Source organism: Phyllobates terribilis, unplaced genomic scaffold (genome assembly GCF_046119375.1).
Source record: "Phyllobates terribilis strain yellow unplaced genomic scaffold, ASM4611937v1 Scaffold_3__8_contigs__length_932513732, whole genome shotgun sequence".
NCBI lineage: Eukaryota > Metazoa > Chordata > Amphibia > Anura > Dendrobatidae > Phyllobates > Phyllobates terribilis.
The window spans coordinates 905761719-905787699 of NW_027362763.1; the positions used below are offsets into that span (position 1 = coordinate 905761719).

At 40.2% G+C, this 25981-nt stretch overlaps 1 protein-coding gene across 3 annotated transcripts in view; it reads left to right on the plus strand.

Annotated features, from left to right (window-relative positions):
• The window catches only part of WTAP (WT1 associated protein), a 63436-nt gene that overhangs the window by 31736 nt on the left and 5719 nt on the right, over nt 1-25981 (plus strand). For all 3 annotated transcript variants that reach the window (XM_073672757.1, XM_073672756.1, XM_073672758.1), the window contains one exon: nt 4818-4996. In XM_073672757.1, coding sequence (XP_073528858.1) covers nt 4818-4996 — 179 coding nt within the window. The remainder of the gene's footprint in view (nt 1-4817; nt 4997-25981) is intronic.

Consider the following 25981-nt stretch of genomic DNA (forward strand, 5'->3'; position numbering starts at 1 on the left):
CGAGGGGACTGGGTCCGTGCTGCATGTCAACACAGGAGAGTCTCTTATGTCATGCTGAGTCTAGTTATATATATGGCGTTGAGATGGATCCCTGTATGTTGTGGCGCAGCAAGATGTGGATGGAAATAGTTGTACAGATAAATCCTACATTTTTCTGTGGTTTGGCTGCTGCTGGCTCTCTACATGTTGTAAGAGACTCAGATTGACTCTTTACCAGCAGCTGTGTCCTCCTTTTAGCAGGTTAACTTTTTAGAAGTGGCTATGTCCTCTGTAATACATATTTGATATATATCAGTAAGAAGTAAAATTCACACTCCTCGTTAAAGGAAAGAAAAAAAAAAAATTCTCCTGATTTTACAATTCACTAATTCACTTCTCATCGGGATTCTTGAGTAAAACAGTTCACCAAGTTTGTTCATTTGTTCGAGCGATTTTATGAGAAAAATAGGTTACATTTTTCTTCCATTGTATTCAGTAAACTAGAGAAGGACAACACCGGCAGCTTGATTCCATCCTCGATCCTGCAGATCTTCGCACAAGGCTCTATTAACCATTCAGATGCTGTATAGAATCTGCTCTCCCCCACCCATGTGGAGGTGGTACATTTCAGAGGAGAATTTCACTAGATTTTGTGCTCACTGGTAAAGTGAGACTAAAACTTGCTTGGGGAAATCAACTGATTGCTAATATGTATTTGAGTAAAGTGTTATAATTTCATAAACTCATTTTTTTGTATTTTTGTAGGAACTGATAGGTGCACTTCAATTCCATTTGTTCATAAAAATGTAGCAGAGAAATGAAATGTCCAAAAACATGTATGAATATTGCTTTAGGGCTCATTCAGACTTAAGTTTTTCACATGTGTTCTATCTGTTTTTACTCATAACACCCTTATCTATAATAGTCTGTAGAGATGTTCACATGTCTTAGTATTTTTTCCAACCTGAGTGGTCTGCACAAAATCACGGAGACCTGTCCGATTTTGATCAGAGTCCCAGATCTAACGGGCCAATACAAGTCTATGGGTCCGTGAAAAAAATCGCACGTTACTTGGATGCAATTCTTGTGCTATTTTACAGTTTATATTAGATTTGAGACGCTTTCATCAATTAATTTATTCATCCAAGAAAAACTGATAAAACGTTGACCAAATTGGGTTGGTAAAAAATGACACTGACCAAATGCTGAGAAAAATCACTGATGTCTTAATGAGCCCTTACTCTGCTGCACCCTCGCTGCTCCATCTGAATATACCCAAGTACTTTGTTTTCCTAAAAAATAGCACTGAAATGAGGAACACATTGCATAAGGCCTAATGCACACACCAAATCTGTGTTTACAGCAATACATGAATAGATCTAAAAGTGGGGAACCGAGCGCACAATAGGGTGATACCCTATGGAGGGAGAGTAGGAGAGCGCTGGTTACCCCCACCTGGTGGGGTTGTGACAGGCACAACTCCTATGTAGGCATGAAGTAAAACAGCTGCTGCTGCCCTGTGGATGGTGGATAAATCCTCCAGGGGATATAGGATCCAGTTGGATGAACACTTAAGGAGGGCTGTGCTGCTGGAGGAAATCAATTCTTCAGAAATGATGATGAGGAAAATGCTTTTTATTCACAACTCGTTTCAACGCCGTACCAGCGTCATTATCAGGTTAAAAAAGCCAATGTGCAAAACATGACAACAGATGGGTTTTTAAAGGCCCAAATGGATGCCAATTGCATAGGGAACACCACAGGAACACTTAAATCAATAGGGAAGCTGGGAAGGGGATGGAAGTTCAACTGGCAATTTCCAATTGATTAAAGTTAGAGAAAAAAAAAAAGATACTTTATTGATGCTAAACTGTAACTAGATGAATAGAGGACAACGTGTTTAGGAGAAACAATTGGAATGTAGATGTGGGATAAGAACCCAGGATGGGCCAGTGAATAGGAGCCAGAAAGGGAACATTTAACTTAGGAGCCACCTAGGCAGATGAGGAAAGAAGGAAACTATACTTATAAACGATAACACGTAAATAAAGGACAAATTGTTGAGGAGAAATGGGATTAGAACCCAGGATAAGCCTGTGAAAAAAGAACCAGAAATACATATATAAATAAATGATAAAGGACAAAGTGTTGAAGAGAAAGGAGTGAAATGATTGGAGTACAGGAGAAAATGGATTTGAACTCAGGATGAGTCAGTGAATAGGTGCCAGAAAGCGAATATTTATCATGAGAGCGATCTGGGGAGATGGTGGCAAGTTAGAAAAGAGGATGGACATTGTGTAACAAGGAATAGATGGAGAATTACAAGTGAAATAGTGAGAAAGACTTAAGAGAAGATCTTCAGGACTCAGGTGAAGGTGCAGTGAGATGAGCACAGGAAGCGAGTGCGATAAATATTAGCCTGAGATGGGAAAGTGTAAGAGGACAGCGCTCAAATAGGATCGTCCTGTCACATGCCAGGAAGTAGTACATATAGGAAGAGCAGAAGTTTGTGAATCCAAGGGTACACCATGTATTAATAAATATCACGTTTATTAGAAAAACATAAGCCAAAACATAGAAAAAGTACAACTGGCTGTAGCATGTAAAGAAGATCAAGTAAAGTTAAAACCAGATCTACATGGTCTAATTGATAAATCATTTACACCGTGTACATCTGGTTTTACAGTATCTTTATTTGATCTTCTTTACATGGTACAGCCAGTTGTGCCTTTTAAATGGTTTTACTTTTTCTATGTTTTGGCTTATGTTTTTCTAATAAACATGTGATATTTATAAATATTTGGTATATCTGAATTCGCAAATATTAGCCTGAGATGCAGAGCTACCATTAGGTGCTATAAAGCCCTTTGGGGCCGTTTGTTCATATTTGTTCTTAATACATTCCTTTGCAATGCAGTCTGCTTTTATACTCTCCCACTTTTGGTTTCATAAAAAAACTCAGAAGAACTTGCAGACTTAAGTATATAGTAAAGGCCCCTCACACTGTGTACAGCACAAAATACAATCCCTGCTTTTTATTAGTGGACTTTCATCTCAGAATATATGTCTTTTTCTACCCTGAGGTTCCTTGTTTTAAAGCAGGTATGTCAAACACACAGAGGGCCAAAATGACAAACATGTACAAAGACGTGGGCCAACCAGTGTAGAGTATAATTGGCTTGGCATAGTCCTCCATGCAGAATAATGGGCCCAACTTAGTCCTCCATATAGAATAATGGGCCCAACATAGTCCTCCATATAGAATAATGGGCCCAACATAGTCCTCCATACAGAATAATGGGCCCCACATAGTCCTCCATACTGAATAATGGGCCCCACATAGTCCTCCATACAGAATAATGGGCCCTACATATGGGTGGTGGTGCTAATGTCGAGGGCCAAGTATAATCGCCCTGCGGGCCCGAGTTTAACATATGTTTTAAAGGCTTATTCACTATAAAGATAAAAATTGGAAAACGTTGACTGTGTGCTGGGAATAGCTTGATTGCTTGCATATTGCATCCTCCCTGTGCCAGACACGTCACTCAGGCAGATGCACTAGTATAGTGTAATGCCGCTAAGTAGTTTTTCTTTTATATGGCTGTATAAATCTATTCTCATGCATTTTGAGTGGGCCCGTTGGTGGATTTTTCCTGCTGCAAACGTAAGATAGGGCTCTGAGTCAATTGGATTTGTTCCCTCTTCTGCATTCAGATTTTTCCTTTTACTGTTGTTAAAAATAAGCAGCAGCTGCAACCTCATTTTACTATATTACTATAAGTAAAGAGTTTTTTCTTATTTTATTTTGAGGGCTGAAAAGTTTTGGAAAGTTTACAAAGCACCTACAAGCACAGATAGTAAATACAGGAGAAATAGGATCTTGCTATTTTAAATATTTAAAAGTTTTAAAAATTCACTTTTACTAATGATATGTGCCAATATCTTATAAGTGTATCAGGTAGTGAATAGTGATGAGCGAGTGTGCTAGTTTAACCCTTTAAACGAGCATGTCCGGGTACTCGCCTATTAGTTTTGGCGTGCTCGGCATTTCAGTTTCAGCCGCTACGGCTGTTAAACAGCTGTGACACATGTAGGGATTGCCTATTTGTCAGGCAATCACTACATGTGGCACAGCTGTATAAGAGCAGCGACACTTGCAGCCACAGCGGCTGAAACTACTCGGCGAGTACCCGGGTGTGCTCGTTTAAAGGGTTAAACTAGCACACTCGCTCATCACTAGTAGTGAATTGTGCTTGTAAATTCCTCTATTTGTTTTCTTAATATGTACTAAAGATTGCATTCTCTGGTTTGGTGGATGGCGATCTCCTGTCTTAAGGTTTTAACATAAGCTTGCAGGGCAGCCCACTTTAGGAAGCATCAGTTTTAAAATTATTCCTATAGTAGCATTTTCTGATATTCTAAAACTCAAATAGTTGGATGCCTGGATATGTCCTAAACAGATTCCTCTCCTCACATAGGTGGCATAGTGGCTACTAATCATTTGTATAAGTCCGAGAGAGCTTGCTCTTTAAATCAAGTCTGGGTGCATTACCTGTATCCTTTAAAGCCTCATTTCAGCCTCATCTGTGGACATGCCCCGAAAACATTCAAGGATTTAAGTAGTTTCAAGTTTTGGTACACTAAAAACAAAAAATGATAAATAGCACACAAATAGTAACAAAAAAAATGGACCTTCTCTCCTGCAAGACTTTAAAAAATAGTATTTTCCAACTGGTTATGAACTTATGATGCATGTTTAACCCATGGTGGCACTTTAGGTGTGTTCTCTTCCTTGCCTAATAAGCTGGTAATTGTTTTTTATTGGCTCTTCTCTCCAGAACCAAATTCAGCATCTCAAGCAAGTCCAGCAGCCAAGTGTTGCCCAGCTGAGAACAACTACGGTTGACCCAGCCATCAACTTGTTTTTCCTCAAAATGAAAGGCGAACTGGAACAGACTAAAGACAAACTGGAACAAGCCCAAAATGAACTGAGTGCCTGGAAATTTACGCCTGATAGGTAAACAATCCACATACTCCCCAGTCAAGACTTCCCTGACAATCCCACTGCGAGAGTGCTATGGTGGGATGGCCAAGTACTCGTTTTGCACACCAAGACTCAGACTCTGTGAGCCAAAAAAGCCTCTTTCTTACATTGTCCAGCTTGTAATGCTTAATGTAAAACTTATCAGATGAACCTTGTATTTCAGCTTTTTATTTTCCTCCCTTCATTTGCTTCAGAGGCCTGAGAGCATCGGACTAATCCGAAGAAGAGGCCGCAACCAACAGTGTCCCCATTTTCTAGAACACTTAGACACTTGCAAAACGGTTCTGATTGAAGAAAATTCAGGCAGAAAAAGAAGTGTGGCACATTGTGTCAGTGTCCATTTATGGAGGAGAGACCTTAGTTTTTTTTTTTATTTTGCTTTCTTTTTCTTTTGCTTACATAAAGCATGTAATTGAACATGTAAATTCCCGTAAAAAGGTGGAATGTTCATTGCTCTTTACATTGAGCCTAGTGACTTATAGACATTTTAAGTCCGCATATTCAAATAAGACTCTGGACTTCATGATTGTTCAATGAACTTCTGGGCCCAATGTCAAACCTTAAGGTGATTTTTGTTTTTAAGGGGTTGCGACTGATAGCTTTTGACACTTTACCCTGATACCAGAGTAGTGTGTGCTTTTTAACAACCAGCTTTTTGTGCATGTATCACAAGGTTGGCGTTTGTTTTAAGCACGCTTCTCTTTTGTGTGGTGCTATTTTTGGGATTTATTACATAGAGGTATTTTATGCACCTCCACATGAAAAGAGCTCGGTTTACAAATAATAATGTTACTAGTCTGTTGTTTCTAGAGTTAGCAAGTTACTGTAGCAAAACGTCAATTAGATCACCTGAAATATTAAGTCATGCATTTCTGCTATTATATTAAGCTTGCTGGTATTACTATCATATGCACTTCTTTACATGTTTTAATACTGCTCTTTGTATCTTGTGTGCTTTTCTACTTCAGGTGCGGCCAAGAAAGACTATTGGCAAAAAAAGCACTTTGAGTTTTTTGCCACTAAGGATTTACATATTTAGACTTTTTTTTATATATTTTTTCCTTCCTTGGATGACACAAATATTTGTTTTCCAGTTTTAGGAATGTTTTAGTCATTTAATCATCTGATAATCAAATATTTTCTGTTATATTGTCTAGTATTTATTTAGGATATGATGTTTTTTTTTCCCCTCCAATATGAAATAGCAGTTAAATGACGTTTTTAAAATAGATATATAATATACCAAAACATCATTTTTTTTGTGGGTGAACCTTGTTTTTGAGAATAGTTTTATTTATTTTTTTACAAAAACAGGTAAGTTCTATTTTGCCACAAACCGTTTCTGATCACAAATGTCTAGGTGTTCTTTTTTTTATATTTAAACAGTTTTTATTTTTTTTATTGCATAAATAACTAGCACATTTGAAAATAAAAACACTTTGTAATATATCTTATAAGAGAAATCTGCTTCTTTCTCCATCATTCATATTCAAAATTCTCTATTTCTGGGTAAAATCTGTATTCAATGAAGACAGATTTTTTTTTTTTTATTAGTAGCAACTGTCTTTTGTGTAGCTGGGAGAGGGAAAGTGGACGGAGAAGCTAGAAACAGCTCCCTGCTCCTCCTACTGCTGCTCCTCCTGCTGCTGCTCCTCCTCCTGCTGCTGCTGCTCCTCCTGCTGCTCCTCCTGCTGCTGCTGCTCCTCCTGCTGCTGCTGCTCCTCCTGCTGCTGCTGCTCCTCCTGCTGCTGCTGCTCCTCCTGCTGCTGCTGCTCCTCCTCCTGCTGCTGCTCCTCCTCCTGCTGCTGCTGCTCCTCCTGCTGCTGCTGCTCCTCCTCCTGCTGCTGCTCCTCCTGCTGCTGCTCCTCCTCCTGCTCCTCCTCCTGCTCCTCCTCCTGCTGCTGCTCCTCCTCCTCCTGCTGCTCCTCCTCCTGCTGCTCCTCCTCCTGCTGCTCCTCCTCCTGCTGCTCCTCCTCCTGCTGCTCCTCCTCCTGCTGCTCCTCCTCCTGCTGCTCCTCCTCCTGCTGCTCCTCCTCCTCCTGCTCCTCCTCCTGCTCCTCCTCCTGCTCCTCCTCCTGCTGCTGCTCCTCCTCCTCCTGCTCCTGCTCCTCCTCCTGCTGCTCCTGCTCCTCCTCCTGCTGCTCCTGCTCCTCCTCCTGCTGCTCCTGCTCCTCCTCCTGCTGCTCCTGCTCCTCCTCCTGCTGCTCCTGCTCCTCCTCCTGCTGCTCCTGCTCCTCCTCCTGCTGCTCCTGCTCCTCCTCCTGCTGCTCCTCCTGCTGCTCCTCCTCCTCCTCCTGCTGCTCCTGCTCCTGCTGCTGCTCCTCTCCCCTTCCATTTGTACAGCAGGTTACTGCTGGTAACTGTCTCCTAGCTTAGTAATGGAACAGTCTTTCTCAACTGAATACAGATTTTACCCAGGAATTGAGAATAAACAATCAGTCCTGGTGGAGAAAGAGTATTTCTCTGATTAAAATATATTACAAAGTTGCTTATTTTCCTGTGTACGATTTGATTTATGAAATAAAAATTAAAATGACTGTTACTCTTTTTACATTTTTTTGCTCATGAAAATTAAATGTAGTAGAATACCCATATGGCAGCAAAATTGAAACTTGTACTATTGTTTTCTATTGAAATCCTCTGTTCACCATAGGAGTACATATTCATACTGGAAACAGCCATGAAAGTTGCATAATGCTGCAGCTTTTCATCATCTTTGTGCTTGTTGCACTGCTTGGAAGATATTGGTGGTCGAATGCAACCAGGACAGTTGACCCTTTTATTTTCTGGTGTTTCGATGTACCTTAGTAGTTGCCCAAAGCCTAGAGTGCACTAGTCACAGATGCTGTAAACCCTTATTAACGGTATAACTGCAGCATTACAGCACCTCTGTGCGATATATATGGGGGGTTTTGTACATTGCACAGAAGATTGTGAAAGAAGCATGTACAAAATTTAGCATGCTGCACCCAGTTTCGTGTCACTTCTCTGTAAATCCCTTTTACTCTTCTAGAGTAAGGCTATGTGCCCACGATGCAGAAATAAAGCAGAACTTTTCCTGAGTATTTCTGCATCTCCTTGGCAGAAAAACGCATGTGTTTTTTACATGCGTTTTTGATGCATATTTGCCATGCGTTTTTCCAATGCATTGTATAGGCAAATACGCATGCAGAAACGCACAAGAATTGGTCATGCCCGGATTTTTTCTGCGAGTAAAATTTGCGCAGAAAAAATCCTGACCATGTGCTCAGAACTTGCAGAATGTCATGGGATAAGGTATTCAATGCTTTTTTGGAGCGTTTCCTCGCTGCAAATACGCACCAAAAGCGCATCGTGGGCACACAGCCTTATAGGGCTGAATAAAGAGATTGCGGTGAGCTTGTTTGCCGCTAAGCTTTCCGCTAATTCTTGATCTCACACTTTCTTTGATAGTGCTGCAAATAGTGTGTAAATAAGTACCAGTGATTCTAGTCTGAGGGTCTTGAGGTATTACAGTGATTTGAAAGTTCCCAGTTAATGTGGTTACAGTACTGGCTGTGCTGGTGTGATTTGCATGTCTGTTTACCCTAAAAATGGCACAGAACGATTGTTTCGCTTGTCTGTGAAAGGTACTAAACAAATTTATCAAAATGGCACAAAAAATAAAATTGTGCCATTTTGCTCGACCTCCTCCCTTTGTGTGGCGACTGACGAGGTACTGTTTCTGCACCTATTCTTGTTTGCCTCCCTGATAGGAAAGGAATATAAAGAATACAGGAGCTCACATTTACCAATGTACCGTAGTCATGAGGAGAGCAGTCCTCTTCCTATTAGTCAATTGCCACAAATTGTTGCAGTGGGCAGCACCCCTAAGCTCAACGTAGCTACTAGCAACCAAGTTTACTATGCTGTTCCTTTGGAACTGTCTAAAACAGTGCATTACTCACAGCAATTTCCTGATTTCTATATTTAGATGAATGTACTGTTTTGTTTTATTGCACTGCTGGAGTGGTGCTGCAAATGTAAGTCCCCTGACTCGCCTGTCATCCCCTTACAATATTTTCCTGCGTCGCTCCAGTTCATCTCCGGCGAAAAGTGGCCTCCTGGAGCGTGTCAGAGGTCACTTTTCAATGCATCTGTGAGAACCTTGTTCTGGCTCTTAGACTTTCATTGAGAGCTTTGTGATGTAGTTTCTGACTTCCGGCCAATCAGAAGCTGACGCTGCATCACAAGATGGCGCTGTGGTACCAGAGCGACGTCTGTAAAAGGTGAAGATGCTTGAGGGTGAGTATAAGAACAGGGGCAGGTGGTTTACATTTAAAGCGCCACTCCAGCACTGAAAATAAATCAAAACTCTGGAGTGGTGCTTTAATCTTACTGTCTTATTCCCTGCCAGAAGAGCCCCTGTAGCCTATAGGATGTAAATAAATATAATTTAGCTTTTTAGTTAAAATAACCAGAATGTCCAATTAGATAAACGGTGCTGCAGCAACTTAATGCGGGTTTCCTTCTATCCCTCCTGTAAATGTATGAATAAACTGACAAGGTGTGCTTTGGCACTGCTGATTGTCGGGCGGTAACGGCCCTTTTATTCATCTGTTTATAAGCTCAGCAGAAATCTCTTTTGTCATTAACTTCGATTTGCTCATAAAAAAAAATGTTTTATTGTTTTATTGCACTAAATTGTGTGACTGCTGTTGAGATTCTTAAAGTGAATTTGACAGCCGATTCATGCTGCCCAAACTAGGAACAACATGAATCGGAGGAAGTCTCCAGTATTACAGCACTGTGTAATTTGCCCTTAAACGCTGCACCGTTGGGTTGAAGAGTTATTCTCTTTAAATGAGTGATATTCCATTTTCACCAAGTAATTGATATTCTTTGAATCCTGCCCTGTCTTTTCAATAGTAGTCTTTTTTTATTTCCATTTTCTAAACATCTTTTTTGCTGGCCAAACATTTGCAAGATTGCCCTTTTTGTGTCCATCACATAAACAGGAGTTTATTATAGTACATTGGAAAATGTTTCTAATAAATTCCTTAAAGGAAGGAGTAATCTCTGGTTGTCTCTAAAGCAGCTCATAGTTCTGTAGTCTCCTTATTTCCAGGTTTTTGTGGGGGTTGGGATGCTCCTCCCTGACAATTACCCGCTCCTCAGCTGCAGTCTTTACTATTTTGTTTAAGCGGATGTGCGCCCTGACGGAATATTGTTGAGCTGCAGCCAAACAGCAGCCACTCTGTCACGTCACTGTCCGGGAAGAGTGGTACCAGTGCAGGAGGTGAGTATCAACTCTAATTTTCATTTTGGGCCTGAAATGATTAAGCTGAGGTTGTCTAGTAGTAGACAACCCCTAAAAATCAGTAACAATTGCAACTTAACAAAACAGTAGGCAACATCTGTGACAAATCATTAGCTAAAAAGCCACTTCATAAAAATATCAGTTCAATAGTTATCAAAGGGAAATCCAAGGGAAGCCACAATGTTGCTGCTGCATTAAACCATAGCCATAAGTCCTCACAATCCATGCTCCCCAAAAGCCGTAGCTGCTGTCCAGTCCACGTGCTACACTCTCCAGTACCAGAACACACATTTGTAACTCAAACCTAAAGACCTATGTTTGGGATGTACAATAGAAGTGTTCAAAAATACACTCAACCCTCGCACATATCTAAAGGGCTTTAGTGTTTCAGGAAAGTGTACTCCAAACACTATAAAATACCTTATAACAAAGCAGGTTTCTCTGTCGTTGCCCAGGTCATGGTGTTTTGGCTGCAGCAGTGATGTCGTATCAACAACATGCATCACTGCTGCTGCCAAATACTGAGCGGCTAGTGCAGTCTACAGCCGCTGAGCTAAGTGATTGGCTGCAGCGGTAATGCATGCTGTCGACGTGACATCACCGCTGCAGCCAAAACACCAAGACTTGAGCAACTGCCAGAGCTGGCGCTAAACATTTGATGGCAAGTGCCTGCTCTGTTTATTTTACAGCATTTCCTGGAGAAACTCTAAGTGAAATATATAAAGATGTTATCTGTCTATTGTACCGGGTATTTTTATTTCTGAGAAGTTTAAAAAATGTTTCTGATGTAATATGAAGCACTGAGCAGCGGTGGGGAGATTGGCTTGCATGCAGTGCACTGCCAGCTAGTCTTTGGTGCACTGAAAACCAATGTGTTTAGTTTTCTGATATGCCTGTTTGCTGAATAGTACGCTCGGAGCTTAGCTGGTGTTCAGAGCTTAAATGTAGAAAAACCTATTCCAACCTTTCAAAGTAGGCAAACAACTGTATGAAAAGGAAACAGGAGTTAGAGCTGTCTCTCTCTCTTAAAAAAGGCTCTGAATATCATGAAATTCAGTTGCATTCAGTGTGGACATAATTATAGTTGGGGCTTATTCACACACCCGATTTTTCCACATCAGTGAAAAATGGACTGATTATTCTGATCAGACTTTGATCAGCATATGGTCCGAGTTTCATCCGTTTTTTTTTTCCCCCGTTGGAGAAATAAAAAGTTTCTCCTTCTGCATTTTGACAGTCCGTGAAAGTAAGACCTCACCCGGATGTCCTCTGCTCTTGCATTGCCAATTTTGATCCAACCCTCGGATCAAAATCGTACATGTCTCCATGGAGCTCATGGTCAGCGAAAATTCATGGACATGGGATATCACAGGTATGAGCCCTGCCAATGAAAAACACGGATAGCTCTCCTACCTGAATATCAAATGTCTGAATGATGCCCAAATGAGATCAAAAGCAATTTTGCCAAACCTTTCTAGAAGATGTTCATTTCGCAAACGTGGTCAGTGGTAGACATGCATGTATTTGCTTATTAGGTATGTTTAGTACAAGAGCTTAAATCCAATTCTGTTTTTATTTTGCTGACTGATCAGAAACAGTGCATTATATTCCAGTTTTATTTCATCATTCATGCAAAGTAAAATCCTTATCATTTACCCTTCTAAAGGCATATGTTACTTATTGGACTCTGTTCACATGTTCGTTTATCTTTTCCATTTGCTTTATTGAAACGAAACCTCTTGTTTGAACTGGAAGCAGAGGGGCACCATTGACTTATATGGGGTCTGTCTGGCTTCCATTTATTTATAAGTCTTACGTCGTGAAAAACATCAAGTGGAAGCCAGACGGACCCCATATGAATCAGTGGGACGCCTCGGCTTCCATTTGAAAGGGGAATAACTTACACAGGATGCAGACATTCAGAAAATATAACGAGACATGTGAACAGAACCTTAAAAGCATTCACAAATGAACTTCATGAGATCTTTACATGTGTTTTTAAAGCTGCTTCACGAATTAAACTAAAAAGCAAAAAATATGCTGCCGAATCCAGTAAGTCTGTAATGTGATGAATGTCGCAAGCGAGAATAATGGCAGGATAGTTTGTGTTAAGTCTAGATTGTCCTGTGCACATAGCTGCTACTTCATCTTTTCTTACGAAAGAGGTGGATGTGAGTATTAAATACTTTACCTTATTTTATGTTGCTATATATTATATTTCTCAGGATTTTTTCACATTCTGTTTTTGTTGCTGTTTAACATTTATGCCAAGTACAAAAGGCATTATACTCTAATCCTGTGCCTGGTGCCGATAAATACCTTGTGATACAGGATTGTACTTTTTTTTTTTTTTTTTATGTAACCCTTTAATTTCTGTTGTATGGCTTAGTATAGTTTGGTATTCAATTTCATATTTTGTTCTTTTTACGGTATACAGATGTATGCCAGCAAGATGGACAAAAAGGACACTCTTTTGGCCTCCATCTAGTTAATGTAATCCCATAGGCACATTTAATATATATGCCAGGATCTTTCTCCCAAATACTCCACAAATGCATTTGTTGTAAGTGGTAACAGCACTCTGTACCACTGAGATGGACACTCACCATTGTGAGGTTCAACTTTTTAAGTCACTTGGCACTTTATAGCACAGTCACTTTTTGCTCTTTTGCGTTGCTAGTGCTCCCCAAAATACCAAATACACTCCCCTGATGAATCCTCTATAAGGAGGAAGAAACGCGTCTGGAGGGACTTGTTTGTGGGTGATGTTGTAAGATATACTTGGGTACTGCTCTTGTTAGGGCGAGAGCTAACACCAGGGGCACGAGTGGGTAGAATTCTTCTTAAGAACAAATCGACTGAAAGGGATGAAGAACCCTGAATGATGCCCCCATGCAAAAAATGGGTGAGATCCACACATTATTAATGTTTGATAGCACTCTATTTTTTTCATTTGTTGACCAGGATTGGTTTGAAATTATTGACCTTTTAGTATTCATTATCTAAAGGGTCATATATGTACATCCTAAAGGGGCTAATTAGACATTATATGTATCAGGTCTATTTGTCTACTTTTGGGCCTCTTTTTTGATATGTTATTTAAGAGGTCATATCTGTCCGTCCTGATGTGAATAAGATGTAGTGAGTAGCTAGTATCAGATAAATGTTTTTTAGAGATTTATTAAAGGTTATATTTTAAGAGATACCTCTTGGCTGTTATACATTGTTGATACTGAGGTAATTTTTCTGCCGTTCGTTAAGCAAATGGCTATTCTATACACAGCTACAACCTTTATCTACAAACTAGCACAGGGTGGCTGTCGTTACAGCAAGTGCTCCAGTGGATGCACGATTTACCGTATGTGCTAGTGGTGACCAACATGATGACTGCGGCACACTTTCCAAAGGGTGCGAACTGCTTTACTAGGGTGTGTAGGATGGGCTCTAATGTGTTGTGGAGTTGTAGCTTTGCTTGACAGCTACAGTTGGAGGCAACACGGGGGGAACATATGGAGCATAGAAGCCATGTGGAATTTTTGTGAGATTCTTCCACTGTTAATAACTATGTTGAATACTTTAGTACTTAAAGACTTGTTCCTTGAACAAAGTTTTTTTAGATCTTGGAATAATATTAAAGGGGTATTCCCATCTCCAAGATCCTATCCCAATATGTAGTAGGTATAATAATAATATTAGCAAATACCTCCAATTAGAAATGTAGTATAGTATTTTTGATTCGCCACTTACCTCATGTGCAGGCAATACAGGACCTTGGGTATCCACAGTTACGACCACTAGCAGCTAGCTAACTATCTGACACTTTCAGTGGTTGTAACCATGGATAACTAAGGTCCTGCAACGCCTGCACATGAGAAAAGAGACATAGTGAATCAGAAGAACTATACTACATTTCTAATTGGAGGTATTTGCTAATATTATTATTACACCTACTACATATTTGGATAGGATCTTGGAGATGGGAATATCCCTTTAAGTTCCACAATTGGATATGCTAAAAAAAATGCTCCTGTGCTGAAATAATGATATAAATGTGCGCCTGTTATCACAGCTCCTGGGCAGGGAGGAAGCAATAGCATATACAGACATTACAGCGCAGGATCACAGCTGATTGTTTCTGTGAGGTCAAACATGTTTTCAAACAGGCAAAGAATTGTTTTTCCTCACTGAAAGCAGCAGCTGTGACCCTGTGCTGTCCTGTCTGTATGAGGGCTTGCAAATTGAATTGTATTTTTAAACTACCTTAGTTTACGGTGCATATGATTTATTGATTAACTTATGTTGACAGGGGGGACATTTAAAGGGGTTATCCATTACAAGAAAACCTTTCCTATTGCTACGTTCACATGGCAGTATTTTACATCAGTATTTGTAAGCCAAAACCAGGAGAGGAACAATTGAAGGAAAAGTATAATAGAAACACGTCACCACTTCTGTATTTTTGACCCACTCCAGATTTTGGCATACAAATGTGAAATACTGATTAAAATACTGCCATGTGAACGTGGACTAATATGTACTGTTGGTTGTCAGAAAAAAAAGTGTTTTAATTGTTCTTGTGGGTTTTGTTTGCCTCTTCCCCAGTCTCCGTTATTTTCCTACATTGGTGATGTCACATCAACATAACTGCAGCCAATCACTGAGCGCTATGGTTCTGCCCATGTAGACTGCACAAGCTGCTCAGTGATTGGCTGCAACCAAATAATGGAGACCTGGACAGAAACACTGTGCTGGTCCCTAGAAAGGTAACTAAAGCACCGTTTGTTTGTTTTTTCTACCACCAATTTTATGGAATGTGCACACGACCTCTTTCAGGTTGGTTTCGATACAGCAACCCTTCTAAAGTGTTTAAAGCATGCTAAAAAGAATGAACATATGCACTGTAGTGTCAAAACCACTATGTTCAGTCTTTTTATTTTAACCGATCCATGCTTAGAAAAATGTGAAGTGGTTACAAGTGACCTGACAATTCTTCAGGCGGCAATCGTTCATATCAAAATGTAAAAAAAAGCCACTGGCGAAACCACAAAAGAAATGAACTAAAGACGCTGGCGTCTCCTGAAACCTCTTCCTCTGGCAAAACTCGTCTAAAAGATGCCATGTGCACATACCATTACATATCCAAAGTTTTTTGAAAGGGCACAACCCCTTTTTAATAGAAAGAAATGAAAAAACTCTGCCTTTGATTGTTATGCAGCATAAATACCCTTCCGTTTTGTTGGTCTATACAGTTACAGAGATACCTCATGTGTATAATGTTTATGCCTTACTGCCTTTGTAAAATAGCACATTTAAGGGGAGAAAACATTTTGTCACTTTTTTCCTTTTGAAGATATAAATTCAGAAAAAATCTGCCATTAGTCTTTTACATTTTTTTTATGCTGTTCAAACGTTAATATCATATTTTTTATGAATGCATTGATACTGTATTTGTGTGTATTATTTTGTCAGCCCTTTTCAAAAGCACTTTTTTTTTTTTTTGTAGAATTTTTTTTTTTCTATACTATAAACACTTTTTTAATAAACTTAATTAAACATGCCTGTTCCCATGGAGTGAAAGGTTTTCTCCCCGCCTGTGTGTCGAGAGACCGGTCACTCCAGGGAAGTGGCAGCTTTTAAACCGTTTTTCTCTGAAATGCCACAGCGCTTCAGAGTTAAACATGTATATGGCGGAAATCAGGCAGCCATTGACCTATACATGCTGCATGTGGATCGGGCAGCATGTATTCGCTGTCAGGTTCGCTTTAAGTCCCACCAGGGGACTTGACATTGTGATCCTCTGCCAATAAGCTTTCATATACTCTGTAAAACATGCATAATTCTCTGTTAGTACTGAGCTAAAATACTGAATATACAATTGGCACAACTTTTATGGAATTTTACAGCCTTATAAAATTTGATATTTGGATATGCAATTTTAAGTCTGTATAACCCATTTAATAGGTCTATAGCCATGGCAGGCTTTGGGGTCTTAATGAGCATCTGTCAGTAGGACCAACCCTCCTAAACAATCTATTTAGGCATGTAGGTCATAGAAAGTTGACTGAAATAATAAATTAATATCTGCAATCCGATGTCTTATTCCAGAGAAAATGTTTTTCTTATATGTAAATGCGCTGTTAAAATCTATGGGCCGGACACCGATTTGCATGAGAATCTGCCTCCATATTTTACTTGAAATAAAAGCGGGTGTTACCAGTGTGAGACATGTAATGACTGACACTTCGCTCTCATAATCACACACCGCTCTGCACGGAGATCAGAACGCAGTACCACAGATGTGAAGCTTGCCTCATTACAAACCTTTGCAGCAGCAGTTGTCCTCTCATAGTGCTGTCAGCTCTGCTGCAGAGCTATGCCTGACTTTATCTAGTACAGTACAGCAGAGTTTAACCATGTCTCTTTAAAAACACATTTGCAGTTGTCTTCTCACAGAGCTCTCATCTCTGCTGTACTGCTCTTCTCCCACACTGAGAGGACTGCAGTTGCATATGTTTTTGTAATGAGACAAGCTTCACTTCTGCTATACTGTGATAGCTCGGATCTCACTGCAAAGCGGTGTGTGATTATGAGAGCAAAGTGTCAGTATTTTGTGGTTCACACTGGTAACTCCCTCTTTTCATTTAAAGTGGGTCTTCCACTACTTGGACAACCCTTTTTCAATACCTATATTTCCCCCTAGTAAAATAAGACTTCTACTCCCCTTCCTGCAGTGTCTGCACTGGCTCTCCTGGGTCTGTCACACGATCCTTGTGGCCAATCAGCACTGGCTCCACTTTCCTCTCCTATGGATATAAGGGAAGTCTGGAGGAAATGATAGAGCAGCTGCAGCTGTCACTTCCTCTGGCTATGGAGAGTGAGGCCTGTGCTGATTGGCCACAGGCATTATGTCACGCGGGCCTCAGGAGAGCCAGTGTGTACACCGCTGGGACGCCCACAGCGGAGGGGAGTATATAGAAGTGGTATTTTATTGCAGGGAAGGGGGAATATAGGGGTAGAAAAGTGGTGTCCAGATGGTAGACAACCCATTTGCAATAAGATCTGAAGGCAGATTCTCCGTGATCTGTATCCAACACATGGCTCTTAACATCTCATTTGCATATAAAAAATGTGGTTCTCTGTGGAATAAGGTATCTGATTGCAGCTATCAAGGTATCATTTTATTCAATTTTTTATGACCTACATGCCTATATAGGCAGCTTAGGAGTGTTGTTCCTACTAAGAATTCTCTTTAAGCCCCAGGCTGTCAGTCTATAGTCTATATCTAACCACTGAGAAGCTAAGGTCACTATTGACACTGGCGTCTAATGGTGGTTTTCCCTGTGATTGTTCTCTATTGTACAGCAGGGTTCAGCACCACTATTGGATACTGGCATGCTGAAAAGCATTAAATATGATTAGACAGCTACGTCGTGGTAATTTGTAATAACTTGTATGAGCATAATGTGTAAACTCAAGATCAGAGTTTAAAAACGTGTAAGATTGTTTGGATGAACCATATTCTGGTTTGTTTGCGGCAATTGTCTAATCTATATCCCAAGAGAGATGGGTGTACATAATTATATTTTAATGGTTTATGTTGAGGGGTGTTAAAAATGAGAAAATAGCCCCAAAACAAATTGTAACAAACAGTGATTGAGGTCAGGATTATGGAGATACTATAGATGCCTAGAAATACAAATCAACAATCTCCACAAGTAGTCAAAATAAGGTTAAAACAAGAAAGGTAAAGAGAGGTTGAGAAAGGGGTTAAATCTTCCTGTCACTTTGCCATTTTGTATCTCTGGTATTGGGGAGGTGGTAATCACAAAAGAAAGTGTAATAATGCTTGTTCACTAATTTGATACTGACCAGAGCTCCTATTCAGTTGGATCTGGTAAAGCTACAGTTCTCAGCAGCAGCCACTAAACCGTGTGCTGTGCTGCAAACAATGGGGGGCTGGAGGCTTACCTACCAGACTTGGTGATCACAGACCTCCTGCCCGCAATTCTGCTGTTTCACCTCAACAGAACAGCTCTTCAAGTTATGCAACAGGGAGGCAGCTGTCAGTCGGCAAGACATCGGCAGTCGCGCCCCGTACACAGCTCACGAGAAGAGAAGCAGCTGCTCTGTCGACGTGACGTCAGCGGAAGCTGCAGAATCCCCAGCAGGAGCGGTCTGTGACTGATCTGAGCCAGTAGTAATCAGCAGCGTATACACAGGCAGGTAGTTAATACTTGTTTAAAGATGAGTGTTATTTTTATCAGCCAATGTTGTCTTTCCGTTACTGCCTCCGCAGGCTCCAATAGTAGACTAGCAACTGAATCTCTACAACAATCACTGGGCTCAGGTACTTGCCATGATGAGAGCAGTAGAGAGTATGTGCGACCTGACGTTCCTGCCAATCAGTGGTGTGGTAGGACTCGCCCATCTAACATCTGGTGGGTGGGTAGGCAGAACTACCCTTTTAATTTCTCTGTGCTAGGTCAATTGTAGATTTCCTCCATGCCCAAACTCTTGAAGTTGTAGCATTTACAAACACAAACTTAAGGAATTGTTTTAGGAATATTTAGGATGTGGATTCACATGCTGAAGATTTAGTTTATGAAAAACATGTGCTTGCATCCCAAGCAAGCCGACTCGGATGAATAACAGGGGTCAGTCACAGAAAATGTAGCAACAAAATCTGCAGCGTGAGAATCCTCCCTAATGCTTTGACTGATTGATATAGAGGTCTGTACTAACTGTATTACCCAATTTTCATAATCTTACAAAGTTTTTACTTTACAGATACTAACTCTGTCACTAGGTTTTTGCCACCTAATCTGAGCGCAACCATAACGTAGGGGCAGAGATCCCGATTCCATCAATGTCACTTGCTGTAGTTTTGATAAAATCTGGTTTATTAGGAGCAGATAATCACTAGAGGACTAATAAGCCTGCTGCCATGTAGTCCATATTCATGAGCTCTGTATAACCCCGCCCTCATCACTGATTGGTAGCTTTCTGCCTATGCACAGTGTACACAGAAGGCTGTCAATCGTTGGTGTGGGCAGAGTTATGCAGAGCTCAGCATTCAGAAAACAGTAATTTTAGCAAAGTGACAGCATGCACATCGGGATGGATGAGGGAGAACAGCCCCTACATGAAAAAGCATCTAAGGCATTTTATGTAATATAGACAACACAGAGGACTTGGCATAATTTTATTTAAAGGGGATTCTGCATGTAAACATTTTTATGAATATAGAAAAGAAAAATTGGCTGGTTTTGATGCAATTTTCTTTTTAAATTTTTTTCCTTGATTCTTCCATACTGGAAATAAATATTTAGTTGACGCCTTTTGAATGTCCCAAAGTGCTGAATAAGATAAAATCAGAAAAAGGATACTTGCCTCCCTGACTTGTCAGTACAGTAAACGACACAGGCGATCAGTAGCTGCTGATGGGCTGCAGTGCTCCCGTGTGTCACAAGTTTGCTGGTGGACACACTGCTCCGAGTGGGGAAGGGTAAGTTTTCTTTAATTAATCTACACATTGTGGACATTCAAGAGAGGTTGTCCAGTAGTGCACAACCATTTTTTTGCTGTATAAATGAAAATCTCTATAACTTTCCAATATACCTTGTTTTTCATTTCCTCTGTATTTTCATGATATGATTGTTGTCCGTAAAGTGGAACTCTTAGTTACATTTAGAGCAAGCCCGTTGCACCGCTAGTCCTGCTCTCATTTACTGATCTTAGTTGTCATTTACCCGGGTTAATAAATCTCCTGTGAATGAAGTACTTAAAAACAATCAATCAGATGCATAAATGGAGAATTTTGCCTCACTTGAACCTCTAGCTTATTAACACCCTCCCCCACATCCAGGATGTCTCTGAGCTGTTCGAGACTGAGGCCAAAAAGAGACTCTTGGGGCCCTCCCATACACATCAAACTAAGCTTGGTCGGTAGTCTGTGTATGGAGGTCTCCAAACTCTCCCCACACAGATGAAGTTGGGAAAAGAAGGGTCTGGCCTTATAAATTAATTTCCAAACGTCAATCCTTTTGTTCACCTGGAGATAAGCTGGCTCTTGTAGAAAGCACAGGAACGCTTGGCTGAGCCAACTGTTCTGGTGTATGGAAGGGTTGGGGGGCAGCTAATGTCAGTGGGCCTACTGTTTCCATTGGGTAAATAGAGCCCGAACCTTTGTGTATATGCAAAATGCGTTTGTGCCCAGAGCTTTAGTCTGGAGGGCGGCCTGGTTAACGCCAACAATCATTCCTTAGATTGGATACAATTAAATGTATGGTTTTCCCCAAATAAATGCTGAAAACTAGTAAGGGTTTTCCACTTTTATAAAACCCCTGGCTGGTCATGTAAACATAACAAAAGCCGATATAACTCACCCTCCCCGGGTCCAGTGCAAGCTTTTCACTGCTTTTCCAGTCTGTATGCACTGACTATTTCAGCTGTCGACATGTCACCGCTGCATCCAAGAAACTGGAGCAGCGGCAGAAAGCGGAGTACTAACTGCTTGTTGTTTTATGACAGGTAACCTGTAAGCAGCCCAAAATGATGCTGAAGCTGCTGCCAGGCGCTGCATTGTCCTGCCTGTGCTCTGCACAGTTTACTGCCGTTGTCTGGGACTGAGGTGGAAAATGTAAAGACGCAAATTTTTTGCATAACTTTTGTGTTGCGTAAAAATGTTGCTACTTTAAGAAGATTTCTTGCAACAAAAAAAAAAACTTAATGAACCAATGTGTTTATGGCTGCAGCAGTGAAATTGTGACTACAGTGCACACTACCAAAGTAGCCAATCACTGATGTTACCAGCTTGTGCTGTCTACATCAGCAAAGCTTAGTGATTGGCTGCAGTGCTTATCTGTACTATAGTCATGATGTCAACACTGCAACCAGTGAACAGGCTAGAGCATTGACACAGAGGCTGCACTGGACCCGAGGAAGGAAAGTACTTGTATTCATTATTTTATGTTTTTTTTAACTAGTGTTCAGGCTCATATTTTTTTAAGTGAAAAACCCTTAATGGAGAATTTGTCAACAGGTTTTGTAGTCTTATTCTGAACCGCATAATGTAGAGATAAAGACCATGATTCCAGCGATATGTCACATACTAGGCTGCTTATTGTAGTTTTGGTAAAATTGAAGTTTTATTAGCAGGAGATTATCACTAGAGCACTATTAAACCTGCTGCCATGTAGTCCTCCATATTCATGAGCTGTGTATAACCCGCCTTCACCATTGTGTCAAGTTTCTTTGTACGCAATGCATAGGCAGAAATCTTCCAATCGGTGCTGTGGACGGGGTTGTACAGAGCTCAGCATTTACAGAATGACAGCATGCAGTCCAATAAGCAACATATTGCTGGAATTGGGGTCTCTGCCCTACACCATGCTGCTCTCAGATGGGGTAGCAAAACATGGAGCCAGATTCTCTTTAAAAACTTGGCCCTTGATTCATTAACCCCTTCATGACCCGAGCATTTTCCGTTTTTGAGTTTTCATTTTTTGCTCCTTTTCTTCCCAGAGCGATAGCCTTTTTTTATTTTTTGGGCAATATAGCCATTTGAGGGCTTATTTTTTGAGGGACGAGTTGTACTTTTAAACACCATTACTAGTTTTACCATATTGTACACTGGAAAATGGGAAAAAAAATTCCAAGTGCTTTGAAATTGCAAAAAAAAAATGCAATTCCACAGTTTTTTCTTTATCTTTCAACGTTCACTGAATATTAAAACTGACCTGCCATTATTATTCTCCAGGTCATTACGAGTTAGTAGACACCAAACATGTATAGGTTGTTCTTTATTTAGGTGGTGAAAAAAAATTCCAAAGTTTGCAAAAAAAAAACTGGCGCCATTTTCCGAGACCCTTAGCGTCTCCATTTTTCGGGATGTGGGGCCGGGTGAGGGCTTATTTTTTGTGCGCCAGGCTGACGTTTTTATTGATACCATTTTGGGGTAGATACGATGTTTTGATCGCCCATTATTGCATTTAATTGCGATGTTGCGGCGACAAAAAACGTAATTCTGGCGTTTGGAATTTTTTTCTCTGTACGCCTTTTACCGATCGGATTAATTTTTTTATATATTTATCAGGCGATTCTGAACGCTGCGATACCAAATATGTGTATGTGGGGTTTATTTTTTATTTTATTTTGAATGGGTCGAAAGGGGGGTGATTCAAACTTTTTTTTTTTTAAACTTTTTTTTTCACTTTATGCTTGCTTCTATTGTCTCCATAGGAGACTAGAAGCAGCAACTATCCGATCGCCTCTGCTACATAGAGGTGATGAGCAGATCACCTCTATGTAGCAGAATGGCTCCTGTGCTATGAGCACCGACCACTAGGTGGCGATCATAGCAATCTTTACATGACAACCACAGGGGTCTGCAGCCCCACGGTTGTCATGCCCACCCATCAGTGACCCGCGATCACGTGACGGGGTCACCGATGGGCGGGGTAAGTGACGCACTTCCGGGGTGGCGCTATTAAATGCCGCTGTCAGAGATTGACAGCGGCATTTAGCTAGTTAACAGCCGCGGGTGGATCGCGATTCCACCCGCCGCTGTTGCGGGCACATGTCAGCTGTAATAATCAGCTGACATGTGCTCGGTTCAGTGCGGGCTCAGCGCCGGAGCCCTCGCTGAAACGGCCTTTCCGACGTGGTGCGTACTATTACTGACCACGTCGGAAAGGGGTTAAAGTCTTATCACGAGATTTCTGCTGTAAAAAAACTTTGATAAGTGGAAAAATTTTTACACAAATAGTTTGCAACTATTGGCGTTTTCACACCACTTTTGCTCAGCTCCGCCAAAATGGGTTTAACGGGCTTAACGTCACAGCTCATCTAATTAATGACGAGATATGGTGTACCTTATGCCAGAAAGCCTACTCCATTCAGACATGTGGCGAAGCACATGACACTTTTCAGACACCAAATTCATTAATTTCAATGAGCTTAAAATTTGTTGGTTTAAATGAGCTTAGGGGCACATTGGCCAGCAGATGCTGGTAATCGCAAAGTTAAGAATGACTTCAAAGTGCATCTCAGACTTGAGGTAAATGCACATGTTGCGGACTTCGTTGCAGGAATTTTTGTCACAGAAAATTCGGTTCCGCAGCAAATATATATATATATATATATATATATATATATATATATATATATATATATATATATATATATATATATATATATATATATATATATTTATATATTATTATTATTATTTATTTATTTTTTCGGCATGTTTTACTCAGGTGTCTGCATTAAAATACTCAGTGGCCAATTGCTGTTTTTTTGTTTTTTTTTAAAGTGATTTTAGTGTAAATCTGACACAGCTGTTATTTTTAGTGAAGAAATGCTGTGATTCTGCACTTAAAAACATGTGGATTTTCTGTACAAAATGATGGTGGATAAAGTGTTTACGCTACATAGGAAGCATAGCCGAACACAGATGTTATGGAACCGTTAAACAAGGTCCATGCTTTAGACGCCAGCACAACCGTCTGAAAAAGAGCATGCCACTCTTTAAATTTTTTTTAAGTGTTTGAGTATGTGCACACCACTATCGTTTTGACACTGTTGTGCACTGTTCACTTTATGCAGTGCTTTTTCATACGGGTTCCGGCTTGTTTTTTGTGGCACGAATTGTTCTCTTAAATTGCACCATTCATTTTATCATGTGATGTACTGTAAACCAAGGGGGAAGAAAATTCTGGTGTGGCAAAAATGGCTCAATTCTGCATGTGTATTTTTGTTTTTTTATTTAACAGCATTAATTATACTATAAAAATTACCTGGTAACATGATTTTCCAGGTCAGTACGGTCATGGGGATACCAAATATGAGGATGGTGGTGAGCAACTAACTGATGCACAGAAATCAGTGGGCTGGAGAAAGCTGACTGGGATGTTAAGAGTTAACTCCCCACCCACCTGGAATATAGCTACTGTGCACTCTAGCTGGGTCTGGTCAGGCCCTGGAGGCCAATCTCTATAGAAAGGAGCTGTACACTATATAAAAGATGAAAGCTGTCATTGCAGGAGAATGACAGCAGATAGAAACATCAAGTCAATTTCAAAATTGCTTCTTTTCATGCTGTTTAACCAGTAGAAGCAGTGTGAGACCACATAGCCTAGAAAATGTTAAAGTTGCTAAATCAAGATAAGATCTGCCATTCTAAGACAACCTTTCTGATTAGGTCATATCTAAAGATTAATCTTGAAGAGTTGTCTATGTATTTTTCTAAAAATTATAGTTGATTGCTGGAATGTACTATTGTTAAAATGTTGCATTGAAATACTGTCTTAATTTACTGATTTAAATTTACCTGTCGTCCAGAGTGAAAGCTTATTTTTATAACAAGTTTCCACTGTCTAAATTGAAGGCACTTGGGAGAATACACCTCGTTCCTACTAGGGTATATGATCAGAGTTATCAAAGAAGAAAACTTTTTTAATGTGTTTTGGACTAAATTATTATATACGTCGGAGCGTTTCCTGATAACTTATAATTTAGAAATTACTTGTATATAATTGAATACAGTGACATGTAAAAGTTTGAACACCCCTGGTCAAAATTACTGTTATTGTGAACAGTTAAGCCAGTTGAGGATGAAATGATCTCTAAATGGCTTAAAGTTAAAGATGACACCTTTCTTTTGTATTTTAGGCAAAATATATATATATTTTCATCTTTTACATTTTAAAAATTCCAAAAAGAAAAATGGTCTGATGCAAAAGTTTGGGCACCCTGCATGATTAGTACCTAGTAGCACCCCCTTTTGCAAGTATCACAGCTTGTAAGCATTTTTTGTAGCCAGACGGGAGTCTTTCAATTCTTGTTTGAGGGATTTTCATCCATTCTTCCTTGGAAAATTCTTCTAGTTCTGTGAGATTCCTGGGTCGTCTTGCATGTGCTGCTATTTTGAGGTCTAGACACAGATTTTCAATGATGTTCAAATCAGGGGACTGAGGGCCGTTGTAAAACCTTCAGCTTGCGCTTTTTGAGGTAGTCTATTGTGGTTTTTGATGCGTGTTTAGGATCATTATCCATATATAGAAGCCATCCTCTTTTCAACTTCAGCTTTTATACAGACTGTGTTATGTTTGCATCAAGAATTTTGTTGAAATTTCATTGAATCACAACCCCAAAGCATGATTGATCCACCCCCATGCTAAATGGTTGGCGAGATGTTCTTTTCCTGAAATTATGTTGCCTATTTTCTCCACACGTACTTTTGATTATTATGGCCAAAGAGTTCTGTTTTAACGTCATCGGTCCACAGGACTTGTTTCCAAAATCTTTCATACTTGTTTAGATGTTCTTTTGCATACTTCTGATGCTGAATTTTATGTTGAAGACGCAGGAGAGGTTTTCTTCTGTTGACTCCATGAAGGCCATATTTGTGCAGGTGTCTCTGAACAGTAGAACAATGTACCACAACTCCAGAGTCTGCTAAATCTTTCTGCAGTCTAGCAAACCTACGAGCCGCTCTCACTGAAAATTTGCTTGGCCTTCCAGACCTTATATTGACCTCCACTGTTCTTGTTAACTGCCATTTCTTAATTACATTTCGAACTGAGGAAAGGGCAACTTGAAAACGCTTTGCTATCTTCTTATAGTCTTCTCCTGCTTTGTGGGCCTCCACCATTCCCATTTTCAGATTGCTACACAGC